We start from the raw sequence: 19,747 nt of genomic DNA, 5'->3' as shown, positions 1-19,747 counted from the left end.
TGGGGTCAGGCAGGTTGAATATGTAGGCCTACATATGGCCTACATATTCAACCTGCCTGACCCCACACCCACCCCACACAGTTGGATGCAGAAATGTAAAGTGACCCATGACTGAACTGTATTCAGAGGAAACCTGAAGATGATTTAAAAACCCTCTCAGCTGGTCACTTCATCTGAGATTTAGAAGACGATAGGTGTGTGAGGTCATCATCAACATGCCATTCCCATACACACCCACACACACACGCACACACACACACACACACACAGACATCCCAGCAGCAGCAGTATGGAGTGTGTGGAGCTAAGGAATTTCTTCACTATCGCTCAGTTTATTAAATCCAGATGTGCCCAGGGGTTGAAGGCCGGAGCACCCGCTAACTTTAAGAATTATGTTTTTTTTGAGGTGGAAATCCTTGACCCCAAGAGCAAGGCCCAGCTCTGCTTCCTGGACAAGGTGCGTCTTCTAACTTTTTATTTCCAAGGGGTGACTGGGTTTGGTTTGTAGGACAGTGTTTAGAATCTTCTAATCGTTTATCTATCGGCTATATTCAGATGCTCCTCATATCACTCCACAGGCATATTCTGAGTGAAATTATGTTTTCTGCAAGTTTTAGAGCAACTTCTATTAACTGTGAATGGCTTTAATGTTGTGCTGGGAAAGAAAGAAATTCTAAAATAAGTTGCAAGGTTTTATGCAGGTCAGGTTTAATCTCAACTCTGCAGAAATGTGAGGTAATAAACAATCAGTGTTTGTTAAGTTGTTCAGGAACTGTGGATATTTCACTCAGAAAATCAAACACAGCTTTTCATTTTACTAATGTGTTTGTAAATTATTTTATGAAATGTAGAAATGGTGCAGATCTGAATAGAGTGTTCAGTTATAGAGTGTGTGTGCTGTTTGTGGTTTGTGTGTGATATCAGATTCTCCTGAGAGTTTATAAACCACAGAACTGAAATCTTATCAATAATCAAATGAAGCTTAGAGAAACTGAGGGGAGTGTCTCGGGCAGAGTTACGAACAAACCCTGAACATTTCACACCTCCCTCCTCTTTACTCCTTTACTCCCATACTCTCCTGTTTCTCATGTTCCTGCCCTCTTTCTCTCTGTGCAGGGCCATCCCTAATTATTGATGAATAGGGTGACTAAGCTTTAACCAGTGATTGATGAATAGGGTGACTAAGCTTTAACCAGTTAGGTCTAGGGGTAATTGCCTCATAGCAGCAAGGTTCTTTGATGAGGTACAGATTAAGCAAAGCCACAAGGAGCTGCTGCCTTTACCAAAAAAAATCGAATATCTGGTAGGAAAAAACAAAACAACTAAACTTAGCACAAAAAGTAAGGAAATTTGTGTTTGGTAGATTATTTTATCTGTGAGCATGGGCCCTGCTACAGTAGGTGTCTGGTCCAAGAATCGGCATGCCACGCTTGCATGACCTGGATAGGGCCAATGCAATAGGGCAACTTCAAGCTGCTGTTCAGCAAAACCAAGTTGTGGCATTATTTGGAGTGAGCCTTAGTACCATCCCCAAATTGAAGGCCAAGATTCATATAACGGGGGATGTCAGAGACAGGCGTCCCAATAAGACGACACCCCAGAAGATCGTTTCCTCACCCTGTCCACACTTGGCAGCAATCTGGAACAGACTGCATGCAGCCAATCTCCGGTCTCATCGGGCTGCCATGACTGCCCTTCACCATCAGGCCAGTTTGCGCTGGTGTCAGCAACATGTACACTGGAACCTGAACATGTGGAGGAATATTATGTTCAGTGATGAGTTCAGATTCTGCCTACGGCAGTTGGGTCGTTTGGTGTGGAGAAGACACGGAGAACGCTATGCTGATTGCTGCATAGATAGAGTAATATCTTTTGGTGGAGGCAGTGTGATGGCATGTGGTGGCTTCTCCCTCACTGGAAAAATTAGGCTTTTCATCATTGGAGGCAATCTCAATTCAGATAAATATTAAGATGAATTTCTGTAACCAGTGACAATACTATATCTCCACAGTCTGGGACCAAACTCTGTCCTCCAAGATGGCAAGGCTCGCGACTACAGAGTGGGTTCATGCCAAAGTGACCAATGCAACCACATTGGCTGACGTGAAAAATGCTGGTTGAAGAATGGGATGCAGCAGTGTGTGACCAGGCTGGTGACCAGCATGAGGACATGCCAGGCTGTTGTGGCTGTTTATGGTTGTAGTGGAAATAGTGTGCACATGTTGCAGTGGCATTAGCACTATATAGCAGAGTCAATGATAATTAATTATTATTTTATTAATAATTAATTATTTAATTCATGCTGCTAAGCTACATGTTTGGGAGCCATTAACTAATATGTAGTGTCCTTACCTGTCTTAATTTTAGCTTAGACAAGTAGGTCATCTTCACATATTATACAGCAGAATTAGCTAGAATTAACTATTATTAATGAATTATGCTCATTGACCCGCCGTGGGTTCTTGACTCTGAAATGGAATCTGAACTAGAAGTTATAATTCCATACAAGAAAGGTGCACACACAAACAAATAACCAAGGATTGGTTTTATCACACAACTGGTTTATTAATTGTAATATCAAATAATGAATATTGATTAGACATTCATATAATAAAATGGATTACAGCGATACATGAGGGAACAGGGAGATTAATATATGAGGGAATTTCTCTATGATAATTATTGCCCTAAGTTCTAAGAACGGCTATTGTTTATCCCAGCAAACTTTCAGTACCAACCCATGAGCCATGAGAAACATGAGACCATGTGATTTTACGTATCTGGAGATGGACAGGGAGCATGTCGCTGACGGTGCCTTCCGACACGACTTCCTGGAGAATTGCAGACGCGGGCCGTGCAGGTTGCAACCGCGGGCGTTTCTTTTCTCCCAAGGCTTTCAGACGCAGCCGTCAGAGCTGGTGGTGTTCTGAAGGTCTCTGTGGGGATTCTTCGTTGTCGCTGATCTGCCGCCTTGTGAGAGAGAGACACGTCCATGCAGGTCTCTCCTGGGCATGTTTCTCCTCATCTCAGAAGGTTATTCTGAGGGTGCGTGCAGCCGTCCTCTTCGTGGTGTTGTTGTCCTTTTGAGGGTCAGAAGTCTAAGGTTCCTTTCAGGCTCTGGGTGTGGCGTTGAAATTTCGCTAGGGTTAAACTATCTTAATCTGTAGTTTCTATCTGGACCACGCTTTAAAGGCCCAAGACTGTTTAAGAAAGCCATAAGTCATTTCATTTTCATAAGCCTGCAGAGTCATTTCAAAAACTCAGGTCATTTTACTCTTTAGCCTTGAAAAAGGCTAAAAGACATAACGCCCCAAGTATCTGGAGCCTTAAACTGAAGAGTCGAACAGCAGAGAAAAAGGGAAAGAAGCCAGAAAGCCCAAAAAGCCAGTGTCATTTGGCGCCACAGGTTTTAAACCAGAGTTTAGAAAACCCGCCCCGAATACCTGATTCGTCCTCAATGAGGGAGAATTGGATCTTTTCTTGCTCCTGATTGGCTGTTTCCTGTACCTTGGGAGTGGCATCACATAGAATTTTTGACACTTGACAAGACAAAGACTTGACCATCCCTGGTGAATGAATATCCCAGGATTCTGAATCATACTTTGCAATATAAAGCTTATATGTTAACACAAAGTAATATCATTAAGAAAAAGACAACCATGTTCTATATAATTATTAACCAACTAAATACATAGTATGTGGCTACCTTGGTTCTACATAAATTTGTATAAAACAAAAATGACTTTAAACACATGTAAATTAGTTCCACCTATTTTGATTGTCAAAACGGGATTAATTTCAAACAGTTGTGCACATATGTAACTTCAAATTGTTTTAAACCAATGGGAATTAAGGTTTGTGATTGTTTTATTTAACAATCTTTCAAAATGTGTGAGAGAACAGTTTTAATCAAGTTTGAGTCTGTGTCTCTCTGCATTTTGCAGAGATTCTCCTCTTGACCCTGGGACCTTGGGTCATAAACGTCCTGGAGTGAGGTTTTTTTATGAGCCTGCTCTGGATGTTAATCTCACATTTCGATCCTGGTTAGAGATGTTTCTGAAAACTAGCAAAAGCTTGGGTATTTAAATCACATCTTCAGAAAGTCAACATTTCTTATTAGAAATTAATACACATTAATCATATCCACTACATGGTTCATCCACACACTACTGAGGTTCCTGCTGGTTAAATTAATAAATTGTTAAATTGTCAATATGTTTTATTTCTCCAATCATCCAGTCCACCAAACGAGTCAATGGTAGAATAAGTTGGTTGGCACTGGCAGAAAGGATTTGACAAATTTTTTATGGGTGCAAGCCACTCAGCTCAACTGCTCATCCCACAAATGCACTTTCCTTACAAATGTGGCACCATTTAAAATGGAAATCAACAGGTTTTCCAACGGTATAAGATTAAGATCAAGAAGCATTTTTACAGCAAAAAAATAATCTACCACGTTCCATTTGTGTAATTGGGTTAGGAGTCTTCATAAGACAGTCCTACCGAGGACACCTCAACCACAAACTAGGCTTTGGAACACATCCAGATAGCAAAGGACCTGCCAAGGTTCTGGCCGAGATCACACACAATTTCTGGCCTGGATCCATTAAACAGATCTGGCCCGGTGTCCTATGGCAGAATGGGCCAAAACAGATCTAGTTAATGGATCTGGGCCAACAATGGCCCACTGCAGGGCCAGTTCTCAGTAAAGTCATCACTTCTACGGCCCAAATGCATGTAGCTTCATTTTTTTAATCTGGATCAGCTCTGGCCCAGATCCACACACTGGCATTTAAGATCCATTTGTTCTCTGCCCCAGATCCGCTTGCCAGCATTTCAGATTTGTTTGTCCTCCAACCCATAATCTGCATTTTCTCCAGCAGTTTTACCTTTAAAAATGAATTTAACTTCATCTACTGAAGATAATTTCATTATAAATGAAAATAATGAGATATACACTGTTTATTTCACTGACAAATTAAAGAAAGCTCCTTTTTATTACACTTTAAAAGATTAAACAACTATTAACTGTTTTTCTGTATTTCAGTTCACCACAAATTCTCAGTCCCTTGTTCTTTATATTTGAGTATTTTCATCATTTTACTTTAACTTCAATTGTTAATTAGAAGGTTTGCACCAGGCATCAAGTATGTCAGAGAAAACATCACAATATGCATAGGAGATTGCCCGAAACCATATAAGTACTAAAATATTTCACAAATATATATTACAGCGACTGGAGCATCATTACAAAATTTTGTAAAACACAACACTATACACAATAATGAATGTATTATGATTAACTTCAGTGGGAATGCCATTCAGCACAGGAAAAGTTGATTTAATCAAACACTTTATTTCATTACAGCATTAAAGGTGTACAATAAAAATCTAGATAATTTGTTGGGTGGTCTTCACATAGAGTCACAATTGCAACATTGTCACCTAAGTTTACATTTGCAAACATCTTCTTGGACTTTTTTTTTTTTTTCAAATCAAATGAAAAATGTTTGCATTATAATTTTAGATCTCCCTGCAAATGCAGATATTCATGTAGTCTCACCTTTAATGATTCTCTAGGGAGAGTCTAGTACCTTTCACTACTAAACATGGCCAAGAACCTCCAACTACTGCAGGAAAAGAAATTTGACTGACATGCGAAGGGACCAATCACAAGTCTGCTCTTTTGGCATGATAGTCTGACCAGAAGAGGATATATAGGTACCCCCTCATGAAGTTTGGTTCCTTGCAAGATTTTTTTTCTTGCCACTTGCCAACTGTGTTTCTTGCCAAGGGTGTTTCTATGATGCAAACACGCCCACTGGGAAAGCCCCTTGCATGACATCAGTTGTGAGTGGGCTTGGGTGTTAAAGGGACAGTAACATTGCTGAATAAATGAAGAAAGGTCAGAGGTTTTCAGCACTTTCGTTACAGATATTGATGCCTATAATATTATGAGGGTTAATTTAAGAAACATTACAACTTTACAAACTTGAAATAATTGATTACTGTGCAACATATGTCTTCTGCATTAAACTCAGCTGTGGTAGTGGGCACAAGTGAATGCACTAGTGGCAGTGAGCAGTGCTTAATTTGTAAATCTTGAGGTAAGGGCACATCTTGTTCCAGCAGGATCCGTCTCAAATTAAGCACTGGTGGTGAGCACACACACACAAACACATACACACACCTGTAATTATAACCATATACAGCATTTACAATCAACGTGAAATGATCATTAGGTAACATTAAATATAGAAACATTGCTAGTTTAGAATTAGTAATGTCTGCCATTTGTAAGCACTGGTGTGACGCAGTTTCAACTTTAAGTTGCCTCCGCCAATGAGAAGCCATTTTCTGACATATCTGCCAATGAAACATAAGTGGGCATTCCTTATATGGGCATTCTTGATTTACAGAAACGCATTTCCCTGCACTTGGACTCTATTGTGTGTGTGTGTGTGTGTGGAGGAAGTTTGTAGTGGGGGTGGGCTGGTTTGGTCGCCTCAGGGTTTTATTTTTCATTTTAAAACTTTTGTCTTTACCTGATTTCTGTGAAGTTGCTTGTGACAAATCAAATCAAATCAAATCAAATTTATTTATATAGCGCTTCACGACTGATGTTGTCACAAAGCAGATTCACAGAATTCCAGTAAGACAAAGATTTGACATGAAATGTAAAAACAAATGTAAAACCCTCAAGAGCAAGCCAGGGGCGACAGTGGCAAGGAAAAACTCCCCCAGCTGAGGAAGAAACCTTGGGAGGAACCAAGGCTCACAAGGGGTGACCCATCCTCCTCTGGTCAATCTACTGGTGATGATAGTTAGTAGTCCATGAGAACTTCAGTGTAGGGACAGCTTCAAGGCACTTGGTGGTTGCTGGAGTGTGGGCAGCTGGTCTAAAGCGTGGAGGAGGGTTTCGACAGTCATCCATCAGTGTCCAGACAGACAGGTGGGCAGTTGTTTACTCGGAAAGATGTAAAGGGATGGAATTAGTTTTGAACTGTTTTGTGTTTGTAAAGTAGAAAATATGAAAATTTCCAGAGTGTGGCTAATGACTCCGGCAGATCTGACTATGACAGCTTTAACTAAAAGGAGAGAACCAGGAGGACACACAGACACGGGAGCATCCTGAAACACTGGCATCCCTCCGCTCCACCGTCAACAAACCTGAGTGATTGCGAGAAGCAGCGGGACGACAGTGTTGTGATGTGTTTTTAGCCTAGATTTGAAGATTGCGACTGTGTCTGAGTCCCGAACATTTTCTGGAAGATCATTCCAGAGTCTGGGGGCTTTATAAGAAAAGGCTCTTCCCCCAGCTGAGGCCTTCTGAATTCTGGGAACAATTAAAAATCCAGTATTCTGTGATCTGAGTGAACGTGGAGGCTCATAATAGGAAATTGTATCTTGAAGATATTCAGGAGCAAGCCCATGTAGAGCTTTATATGTTAATAACAAAATTTTGTAGTCAATGCGGAATTTAACAGGCAGCCAATGAAGTGATGATAAAACTGGGCTGATATGTTCAAATTTTCTAGTTTTAGTGAGGACCCTAGCTGCAGCATTTTGAACTAGTTGAAGTTTTCTTAAATTGCTGCTGGTGCATCCTGACAGTAGTGTGTTACAGTAGTCAAGCCTTGAAGTAATAAAGGCATGTACTAGTGTTTCTGCGTCCTGAAGGGATAAGGCATTTCTAATCTTAGCAATATTGTGAAGATGTAAAAAAGCTGTCCTAGTGATACTACCTATGTGTTGATCAAATGATAAATCCGGGTCAATTATGACACCAAGATTTTTTGCTGCTGAAACAGGTTTAACTGGAAAGCTAGATTTAAAATTAAATCTGATCATTTATTTCTTGCCACTTTTGGACCCAAAAGCAGGACCTCTGTTTTGTTGCTGTTTAGAAGGAGGAAGTTACGCAACATCCAGCCTTTCACGTCTTTTACACAGTCCTCTATTTTCTTTAATCTGTGTTTGTCATCGGGCTTGGCTGAAATATACAATTGTGTGTCGTCTGCGTAACAGTGAAAGTTAATGTCATGGTTTCTTATAACTGTGCCTAGCGGTAACATGTATAATGTAAATAATAATGGTCCAATAGAGCCTTGTGGAATTCCAAATCTTACTTTAGAATAATTTGAATTTAGATTGTTTACTTTTACGAATTGATAACGTTCCGTTAAGTAAGATTTTAACCATAATAGGGCTGTCCCTGTGATTCCAACCATGTTTTCTAACCTTTCTATGAGAATATTGTGGTCTATTGTATTGAAGGCTACGCTTAGGTCAAGAAGCACCTACAGGGATACGTGGCCTTGATCAGAGGCAAGAAGAAGATCATTTGTTATCTTGACTAGAGCTGTCTCTGTACTATGATGTTGCCTGAATCCAGATTGGAATTTTTCATATATATGATTCTTATGTAGATATGAACTAAGTTGTTGGGCCACAGCTCTTTCTAAGATCTTGGACAGAAATGGCAAATTAGAAATAGGCCTGTAATTAGACAGTGTACTAGCATCAAGATTTGGTTTCTTGATCATAGGTTTAATAACTGCTAGTTTAAAAGCTTTGGGTACATGGCCCAGACTAAGCGATGAGTTTACTATAGTTAAAAGAGGATCAATAATAGCTGGTAGTACTTCTTTGAGCAACTTTGTGGGGATTGCATCAAGTGTGCAAGTTGTACAGTTTGCGGAGGTGATAATCTTCTCTAGTTCTAATTGTGGGAGTGGGTAAAAGGTTTCAAGTCTTTCTTTTACAGTTATATCATGTTTTATATCATTCACATCGGGTGGCAGCCAGGATGGATTTGATCCTGTGGCTTGAGTTTGTTGTCTAATATTCTCAATTTTATTATTAAAAAAGTCCATAAAATCTTTACTGGTGAGAATTGCTGGAATTGGTTGTTCAGAACCTGCTTGATTTTTTGTAATTCTAGAAAACACACTAAACAGTGCTCCCGGATTATTTTTATTATGGGAGATCAGCGAGGCCAGATATGCTGAGCGAGCTTTAGTGAGGGCATTTCTATACTCTCTAAGGCTGTCCTTCCAGGCAGAATGGAACACTTCAAGCTTGGTTGATCGCCATTTCCGCTCTAGTTTTCGTAATGTTTGTTTTAAAGTACGGGTCTTATCATTATACCATGGTGCGAGCTTTTTCTGTCTTATACTTTTATGTTTAAGTGGTGCTACCTTTTCTAAAGTAGATCGACAGGTATTTTCTAGGTAATCAGTTAGTTCATCTAGGTCCATTGGGTCTGATGAAGTTGGAACTGGGGTCGATAGTTCTGGTAGGTTTTCTATAAATTGTAGGGCGGTAGATGGTTTTATTATACGCCTTGTAGAATAGCGAGGGTTCTTACATATATTATGGCTAAAACGTAGCTCATATGAAATTAAGTAATGATCGGAGATTGCTGAGGATTGCGGTAGGATATTAATTTTGTCAATGTTAAGACCTAGTGTCAGAACTAAGTCTAAAGTGTGGCTGCAGTAGTGTGTAGGCCCTGTTACATTTTGAGTAATACCAATAGAGTCTAAGATTGAGGTAAATGCCTTTTTTAGTGGGTCACTTTCCTTCTCAAAATGGATATTGAAATCTCCTACAATTATAACTTTATGATTGCACACCGCTAGGTTTGTAGCAAAATCGCTGAATTCTTTCAGAAATTCTAAGTAAGGCCCTGGTGGTCTGTAAATGTTGCATAATAAAAATGCGTTCTTTTTTTTTTGACCGGATTTGTAATAATAGTGGAGAGAACCTCAAAAGAAGAGAAGGTGTCACATTGTTTAAGACTAATTTCTAGGGTATTTTGGTAAATTACACATACTCCACCTCCTTTGCCTGATATTCTTGGGCTATGTGCATAATTATAGCCTAGGGGGGTGGCTTCATTTAGTGCTAAATATTCATTTGGTCTAACCCACGTTTCCGTGAGACAGAAAACATTGAATTTATGATCACTTATAATATCATTTACGATGAGTGATTTTAAGTTGAGTGATCTTATGTTGAGTAACCCAAATTTTAATTCTGAGGTGTTGCTGCTAGGTGTTGTGTATGATTTAATATTGATTAGGTTGCTGAAACAGGCTGATTTTGTTTTTCTACTTTTACATTTAGTTCGGGGGAAAGACACAGTCTCAATACAGTTGAACCTGGGTGACGCCTCAAGACAGTTCGCAGACGGTCGGTTTAGCCTGTCTGTCTGCGGCCTGGTCCCGGCTCTGGATTGTCAGCAGCTATCTACACTACTCTGCTGACTAACTAAAAGACTATGTGCTATGCTGCAAGAAAGTAAGGCAGCACCCTCCCGCATGGGGTGGATACCATCCCTACCTATAAGACCAGGCTTGCCCTCAAAACGTAACCAATTGTCGATAAAGCCCACTTGATTTTCGGAACACCACTTGGACATCCAGCAGTTTAACGCCCAAAGTCTGCTGTAAGCTTTGTCGCCACGCCGCATTGGTATGGGGCCAGAGCAGATTACGGCATCAGACATCATCTGGGCCAGTTTAATCACCTCTGTAATATTACCCTTAGTTACCTCAGACTGCCGCAGACGAATATCATTGGCCCCTACATGAATGACTACCCTCGAATATCTCCTATTAGCTAACAGTCTAAGGTTGCCACTAATATCCGGCGCTCTGGCTCCCGATAAACAGCTAACTGTTACTGCCGGCGCCCCTAAAGGAGTAGCTAATTTCACGTGTTGAACAATAGAGTCTCCTATAACCAGAGCACTCTTAACAGGCTCCTCAGCGGGTGCTTCGCTGAGCAGGGCAAACCTGTTTGACACGCGAATCGGAGGAGCGTGGTGTCCCAGTGGGCTAGCTTTGGCCTCAGCGTTAGCATCAGCCTTAGCTTTCCGGCTATGACGCCGAGACGTCACCCATTCACCCCGCTGTGAGGGCTCTAACGCCGGAGTCATGGGAGTGCTAACTCTCCCTAAGGCACCCGGAGTTGCTAAAACTGAATCTTGCTGTTTATCCCTTAACAATAATAAGCTCCGGATGCGCACTTCTAACTGGTCCACTTTATCCACCAGAGAGCTAACTAGCTGACACTTAGTACAAACACAACCACTATCTTTATCGCTAGAGGTGGAAAAGGGGGTTAAACTAAAACAGTTGTAAAAACAGTTGTAAAACAGACAACAGTTGTACAAAGTGCTATACAAATACATTTGATTTAATAACCTAACGGTTCACATATATTTTCCACTCACAGATATGTAATATTATTGACGATTTTCCTCAATAAATAAACTCCCAATTTATGTGATTTTAATAAATTTGCCCAGAATGCTGGTCATTTACCATTTAGTTACTGAGAGTTAGTAGACTTAATATGATCTGTTCTAATGTTATGGTTGTGTGAAAAAAATTTAAGGATTGATATGATGTTTGATGTTTGTCGAGCAGGTGGAGCCCAACGCTACAATCGGAGAAATCAAGAGACAGCTGCACAAACTGTGTGAGTGAACTCTTCACCCTAGCTTCAATGGAGTAAACAAACAAACAAGGAAGTAAACAATAACTGTGATTATGTTTTCGTTCTGCTGTGTATAACAATATTAAAAAATATATTGACAATGAAGAAGATAAAGATGGTGATAATGGTGTTAAATGTTTCCAGATCCTAAGTGGTACCCATCAAGACAGGCTCTAAAATTGCACCCAGGTAAGAATACATAGGTGATGGTAACAAAATTAGCATATCATGAAACAGTTGATTTAATTTTAGTAATTCCATTCAAAAAGTGACACTTGTATAGTATACTCATTCATTACACACAGACTGATATATTTCATATTATAATATAATGTTATAATATTTCATATTATATTATTATAACTGACAACTAATGAAAACCCCAAATTCAGTATCTCAGAAAATTACAATATTACTTAAGACCAATGAAAAAAATTATATTTAGAAATGCTGGCCAACTGAAAAGTATGAGCACGTACAGCACTCAATACTTAGACTCCTTTTGCCTGAATTACTGCAGCAATGCAGCGTGGCATGGAGTCAATCAGTCTGTGGCACTGCTCAGGTGTTATGAGAGCCCAGATTGCTCTGATAATGGCCTTGAGCTCTTCTGCATTGTTCTTCTTCCACTTCACAATACCCCATAGATTTTCTATGGGATTAAGGTCAGGCAAGTTACCAGGTACTAGCAGTTTTGGCACTGTGTGCAGGTGCCAAGTCCTTTTGGAAGATGAAATCTGTATCTCAATAAAGTTGGTCAGCAGCAGGAAGCATTAAGTGCTCTAAAACTTCCTGGTAGATGGCTGTGTTGACCTTGAACCTCAGAAAACACAGTAGACCAAACCATCACTGACTGTGGACCTTGATTTCCAAAGGACTTGCAAAAAATTTACTTTCATCAGAGAACATAACTTTGGACCACTCAGAAGCAGTCCAATCCTTTTTGTTTTTAGTCCAGGCGAGACGCTTCTGACACTGTCTCTTGTTCAAGAGTGGCATGCGGACATAAGGAATGCGACAGCTGAAACCCATGTCTTGCATACGTCTGTGTGTGGTGGTTATTGAAGCACTGACTCCAGCTGCAGTCCAGTCTTTGTGAATCTTCCCCACATTTTTGAATGGGTTTTGTTTTACAATCCTCTCCAGGGTGCGGTTATCCCTTTTGCTTTTACACTTTTTTCTACCATGTTTTCCTTCCCTTCGCCTCTCTATTAATGCGCTTGGACACAGAGCTCTCACACAGCCAGCCTCTTTAGCAATGACCTTTTGTGTCTTGCCCTACTTGTGTAAGGTGTCAATGGTCGTCTTTTGGACAACTGTCAAGTCAGCAGTCTCGCCCATGATTGTGTAGCCTACAAAACTAGACTGAGAAACTATATATATATATATTCTCATATATAATTGCAGTCCAAATAAATATGCCTTTAAAAAATAGTAATTTTAGGAAATTTCTATTTGGAAGCCCTTGTGTTTACTGAACGTGTGGTGAATATTCCCGGGTTTCAGAAGGAAAGGCTCTGAACGATGAAGACATTCTGGAGGATTTACCGGTCGGAACCACAGCCACCATCTTCCTGCAGGACCTTGGCCCCCAGCTCAGCTGGACCATGGTGGGGACTTTATCTTCTTCATTTCCATTCAATACAGATCTTTATTTTTCAGTGTCAGGAACCCCACAGGACCCACTCAGGGCAGGTATGATTTGCGTGGTTGATCATCAGCAGTCCTGCTGGAGTTTTTAAACCCTGTATCCACTCACTGTCCACTCTTTTAGACACTCCTACCTTGTGGGTCCACCTTGTAGAAAGTCAGAGACAGCGGCTAATCTGTCTGTTTGTGTTGGTCGTTCTCTATTCCTTCATCAGTGGACAGAGGACTTGGTTGGTGGACTATTCTCAGTCCAGCAATGACACTGATGGGTTTAAAAACTCCAGTCTTCAGTATGATACACTCGTGCCAGCACAACACACACTAACACACCCCGCCACATCAGTGTCACTGCAGCATTAAAAATTATCCACTACCCAAATCATACCTGCTCTGTGGGGGTCCTAACCATTAACGAACAGGGGGAAAAGTGGGATAAGATGAAGAGGTGACATTGGGTAGGATCTGGGTGTTTGGGTTAAAAGTGCTATGTGTGGGGGTTAAAGGTACTGTGTGTGGGGGTTAAAGGTGTTGTGTGTGGGGGCTAAAGGTGTTGTGTGTGGGGGTTAAAGGTGTTGTGTTTGGAGGTCTTCAAGGTGCTATGTGTGGGGGTTAAAGGCACTGTGTGTGTGGGTGGGGGGGGGTTAAAGGCTCTGTGTGTGGGGGGGTTAATGGTGCTTTGTGAGTGTGTTAAATTTTGTGTGTGTGGGGTTTAAGGTGCTGTGTGGGGTGTAAAAGTTGTGCTGTGTGTGGAAGTTAAAGGTGCTGTTCTGTGTGTGGGGGTTAAAGGTGCTGTGTTTGGTCCCATTCTCTCTGCAGGTGTTCTTAGTGGAGAGTATCGGTCCTCTCTTTATTTACTTGCTGTTCTTTTACCGAGTGCCGTACATTTACAGCCCAGAGTTCAGCTACAGCAGGAGCCCCCATGCCATCGTCAGGTGGGGGCACTACAGGCACCGCAGCTGTTCAAACGCAGTAAACAGTAAAAAATGAAAACAGAGTAAACACACATTATAAAGTAAAAAGTGAACATACAAAAAATCATAAACACATAGTAATTAAAGAGTAAACACACAATTAACAGTTAATTGTGCATATTTGTGTATGTTTGTGTGTGTGTGTGTGTGTGTGTGTTTGTAGATTGGCCTGTGTTTGTCACTCTCTTCATTATATAAAGCGGTTGATGGAGACGATCTTTGTCCATCGTTTCTCTCGGGGAACTCTGGCTCTGCAAAACATCGCCCTGGTCCACATGCACGCTCTCATCAATTTCAACACCCTCACCATCCTCATACTCCCCACCACCACCTCACTCTCTCCACCCTGATCACTGCCCTCACCACTCTCACCATCACCTTCACCCCACTTCACCATCACTATCATCCTCATGGCCCTCACCATTACCCATACACTCCCCACCACCACACTTACCATCACCCTCACCCCTCTCACTATCATTCTCACCAACCTCTCAATCACTCCCACCACTACAATCAAGATCACCCTCAAGACACTCACCATCACTATCACCCTCATTGCCCCATCACCGTCACTGTCTCCTTATCATGTCACCACCATCACCGTCATCTTCACTGCCCTCACATCACCTTCACTTAGTGTTGTTACAATACCAAAATTATGACTTTCGATACAATACCTACCTAAATATCTTGATACAGATACTGAAAAGATACCATCGCAAACACCTAAAATATCAGGAAAAGTAAAGTACATTCTCTACAAACTGACGGCGTATGTTTGTTAAGTGGAGGAAACCGGAGCACCCGGGGAAAACACACCGAACTCCTCACAGACACCCGGATCGGGACTTAAACCCACAGCCCCAGGATCCTGGAGCTGTATGACTGCAACACTACCTGCTGCACCACCATGGCGCCAATCAGGAGTTTAGAAAAATTAATAAATTCACCTTAAAAGGAAGCAAACGTGTCTTTTGCAGCACTTTTTGCATAATCATTCTGATCTGTGCGAACTGCAGTGCAGACTGATTGTGCTGCTCCATCTCTGGTGCAGACGAGCCGCGTCGAGGGAGCTGTGCAGAAAAGCCAGGGAGAGAGAGCCGTCTCTCCCTCTCACGGTCAGTCCCGGTGTTCTAACAAGTTGTGCTACCGACGATTCTCTTCTATATAAAGTAGCTAAGGTTTGTGCAGAAATTTGGGTGCTAGTTGGGTATTTTTATTTTTAAAAAAAACTCGCTAGAGGGTCTGAAAAGTCACTAAAACTAGCAGCAAAATCATTAAGGGAGGGTGGCAAAGCGCTGCGGGTGCACACTGCCCAACTGTGGCACTCATTGGAATTACCACTCTTACTTTAAAACACTCCTTTTTAAAATACTGGTACTCATTATATGGGGTATTGTACCATTTTTTAAGTATTGAGATTTTCTAGTATCTGTATATCGTGCACTACCTTCACTACCCTTACCATGAACCTCACCACCATCACCCTCACTGCCGACACAAACCTCACTGCCCTCACAATCACCCTCACTGCCCCTTACCATCACCCTAACCAAATTAACCATCACCCTCACCATCCTCACTGCCCCCATCCTTCACATGCCCTATCACACTTAGTAATAAGGCAAAATATTCCAATATATTAAATTAAAATGTATTGTTTATTTGTAATTTGTTGAAGCACTGACAATTACCTCTTTCACTTTTCCTCAGGTTTATATTATAATACACTCCTGTTTCCTTTCAGAATTGTGTGTATTACTGGGGCTTTGCTGCGTGGTTAGCATACTACATCAACCATCCCCTCTATACCACCCCCAGTGAGTAATGACTCCACCCCTCACTAACTCTACACCAACTCCAGTGAGCAGTGAGTACTGACAAAAATCCCTCACTACGTCTACACCACCCCAAGTGAGTACTGACTGCACCCCTCACTAACTATACAGCACCCCCTGGGGTTATTGACTCCACCCCTCACTAACTCTACACCACCACCACTGAGGAAGGAACACGCCCTGGATAGAGCACCACACACTGACCCAGTCACTCCACACTCCAGTATCCAGTTTCCTCCCACAATCCACAGACATGACAGTGTCATACACTCACTCCACCTACCAGTGAGTGTATGTTTGGACTGTGGGAGGAAAGTTGAGCACCCAGAGGAAACCAGTTGTAAAAAGTGCTATACAGATACATTTGATTTTATTTATGAGTTTCAGGATTAAGAAATCCAGAGACTTTAACTCCGGATTTACAGAACTGGGTTAGTTGCTTTCATCCTGAATCCTGTTGTTGTGTTTTTCAGCTTATGGGAAACTCCAGATCTACTTTGCGCTGCTCTTATTTCTGGTTAGTTTCACACACTCTATCCTGAACCAACACATACCCCTCTAATTTAATTTATTTAATGACTCAAAAATACACAACACTGCACAGCAGCCATTACACACTTTAAATAATTGAGGATAAAAAAAACAATAAAGCCCTAAGACCTATCTCCACTATGATCCTCTTCACTAAGAACAAACTAACAGAATGGACACTAATGGATCTCACTAACCGGACACTAAGATATACACCAAGAAGACAGACAACAAGGTGGTTTTCCAGAGGATATCTTTCGTATAATACTCTCAACGTATAAGAAAATCCAGTGTTCCACTTGCTTACATATCACTGGTTATCCTTTTTAAATCAGTTTAAAAGCTCTTTCAGAGCTGCAGAATAAAGAAATGTCTTCATTCCTGATTGTGTTTTAAAACAAAATGGAATGAAATATGTGGAGCTTCCTGGTGTATAATGAGCAAGAGTGTCTCTAAACTTATCAAAGTAAATTGTTAAATTCCCTGGGACCCTATTTTTAATGGTAATGTCAGTAAGCAGCACCTGTATTGTCTACTCTTCCAATCTAAAACATGTTGACTCTAAATGTAGACAAAAATTAAATTTTAAGACAATCCTAAGGAATTTATTTTGAGCTTGGTTTAGGGCTGATATCAGTGTGTGTGGGTGTGTTTACAGATCTGTGAGTGTGGAAACCTCTCCATTAACCTCACTCTGAACCACCTCCGCTGTAACGGTGAGACTGACTGGGTTGCCCCAACCAAAACATGAACATTTTACTGAGGACAGTCACTGTGTCCAAAAGTGTGTGGTTGCCCCTCCTTTTAACTGCTCCCTTTGTTGGCACAGTAAGTAATGGGATGCTCTGGAGCAGCTGCACATGAGCTTAATCCCAAGCAGAGGGGAGAGGATTTTAAAGCCCCCAGCACTGGGCTGTGGATAGATGGAGCTCCATCCAATTCCTCTGGGATGACTTGTGATCCAGAGGTTATATGATGCTTAATGCCATCAGACAGCAATGGTCCAGTAAAGCCTTCTAAGGAGAGTAGAGACTGCTCCTGCAGTGAAGAGAGATAAATGCCCCTGATTAATGCCTCTTAGGTCAGGACAAATATTTGAGGAGGTGTCCACACACTTTTGGCCATATATCTGTAGATGTATTATTTGAAGAGGTTAAACCTGTATCTGTTTTTCTCTGGATCATACGCTTCTTTGACTTTCTGGTGGGAGGGATATTGAGTAAATCTGGGTATTTTTGCTGGACATGGCAATCCAATTGATCATATGTTCTCTGTTTACTATGGTTTGGTCAGGGTCCAGGCCGAGGCAGATCCCGTACCCGAATAAAAACCCCTTCACCTGGCTCTTCTTCTTTGTCTCCTGCCCAAACTACACCTACGAGGTTTGTCATCTTTAAAACTCCAGTGAAAAAATCCTGGGCCAAAACCCCAACACAGAACATGCTCTGAAACATCCCATCAGCACCATATTACATAAAACACACTAAACTAACCCATGCTGGACCCAGTGCACCCAAACTTCTGCAAATCCTCAGACCTGGGACTTCAGCAAGGCCTTGGTCTCACCCACAGATTTCTCAGCTCTGCCTGGGTGTCCTTCTGACTGAGGGGGGAGTGAATTCTGTCTTTTCCCCTCAAGCGTTGCCTGGAGCTGCAGCCTGCCAGTGCCAGGAAACAGACCAGCTGCTTTAAACTTCAACATCTGTACAACCGGATGGAGCTGACCTGGGGATAAAGTGTCCACATACGCATTACACAACAAAACACAACGACAGACAATCATCACACAACGACACACAATAATCACAAAACGACACAAAAACATACAACACCCAATCATCACACAAAGACACAAAAACACACAGACATTACACAACAATGACACACAGTCACACAAGAACCAAAAAATAAATAAATAAATTTTAATCACATGAAAGCCACATCAAGCTTGCAAGCTGCATGAGTCTGAAACTGAAACACACTGACGCTGAAGGATTTTGATCTCTTTCTTCTCAGGTCCACATCGGTTGGTCGATATATATATATATATATATACAGCACTACAACAAAGTCACCAAACATTAAGAACAAGCTCTATGCTACAGAAACAACACAGATGCTCCAACAAATACTTAAATCAAGCCTTTTGATATAAAGTGTGTTTTGATATAAATGCCCGCTAAGATGCATATGAGTCCTAAGCAATTAATTCTATGACATTTTGACTGGACATTCGATAATGTAACGAGGACGAGACTGTCTTTTAGATTGTTAGACCAATATGAATCTTTCACTTCAGATATTATTGTAATTAAGGAACAAATTAAAATAATACATTACTGGCAAAATACATGGACAGATTCTGCTTTGCCATTGTTCAAAAAGGTTACTGACAGTCCGGATGGCATTTGGCTTAATAAATGTCTGACAACAAAAACAGATTAGCTTTGTTTTTGCATTGTAGGAAATGTCCAAGACTTATCTGAGACTGAAAAGATACTGAGAGTATTTTAATTTTCATTTCAGTTTCCTTCAGTTGGGCGGCACGGTGGCGCAGCAGGTAATGTCGCAGTCACACAGCTCCAGGGGCCTGGAGGTTGTGGGTTCGATTCCCGCTCCGGGTGACTGTCTGTGAGGAGTTGGTGTGTTCTCCCCGTGTCCGCGTGGGTTTCCTCCGGGTGCTCCGGTTTCCTCCCACAGTCCAAACGTTGGTAGGTGGATTGGCGACTCAAAAGTGTCCATAGGTGTGAATGTGTGTGTGTCTGTGTTGCCCTGTGAAGGACTGGCGTCCCCTCCAGGGTGTATTCCTGCCTTGCGCCCGATGATTCCAGGTAGGCTCTAGACCCCCCGCAACCCTAAATTGGATAAGCGGTTACAGATAATGGATGGATGTTTCCTTCAGTTTCTTTAGGACTGATTTTGCCATCGTACATCTGCAGCAAACCCCGGTGTGTGTAAAGCTGTGTTCTGTTTCAGGTGGGCGCCTGGCTGAGCTTCACGGTGATGACGCAGTGTGTTCCAGGTTTCGTTTTCACTCTTTACATCTGTATTACATCTGTAATGAAGGATACCTAATTCTGTGTCTAAACCCCTCTTCTCTTCTCTGGTTTTTCCACAGTGGCGCTGTTCACCTTCATAGGCTTCGTGCAGATGAGCATCTGGGCCCATGGGAAACACAAATCCTACCTGAAGGAGTTTAAGGATTATCCTGAACTCAGAAGTGCCATCGTTCCCCTGTTGCTCTAA

General features: G+C 41.6%; 1 protein-coding gene across 1 annotated transcript; it reads left to right on the top strand.

Annotated features, from left to right (window-relative positions):
* The first annotated feature begins 289 nt into the window (after positions 1-289).
* LOC136676102 (very-long-chain enoyl-CoA reductase-like) lies at positions 290-19,747 on the top strand. The gene is made up of 12 exons (XM_066652960.1): positions 290-457; positions 11,439-11,490; positions 11,653-11,697; positions 13,015-13,118; positions 13,975-14,090; positions 14,293-14,398; positions 15,880-15,952; positions 16,444-16,487; positions 17,160-17,217; positions 17,795-17,883; positions 19,478-19,523; positions 19,620-19,747. Exons 1-12 carry the CDS (start codon positions 290-292, stop codon positions 19,745-19,747), a joined length of 1,029 nt encoding a protein of 342 aa, XP_066509057.1.

Source organism: Hoplias malabaricus, chromosome X1, assembly GCF_029633855.1.
Source record: "Hoplias malabaricus isolate fHopMal1 chromosome X1, fHopMal1.hap1, whole genome shotgun sequence".
Taxonomy (NCBI): Eukaryota; Metazoa; Chordata; class Actinopteri; order Characiformes; family Erythrinidae; genus Hoplias; species Hoplias malabaricus.
This window is presented reverse-complemented; position numbering and strand designations above follow the sequence as displayed.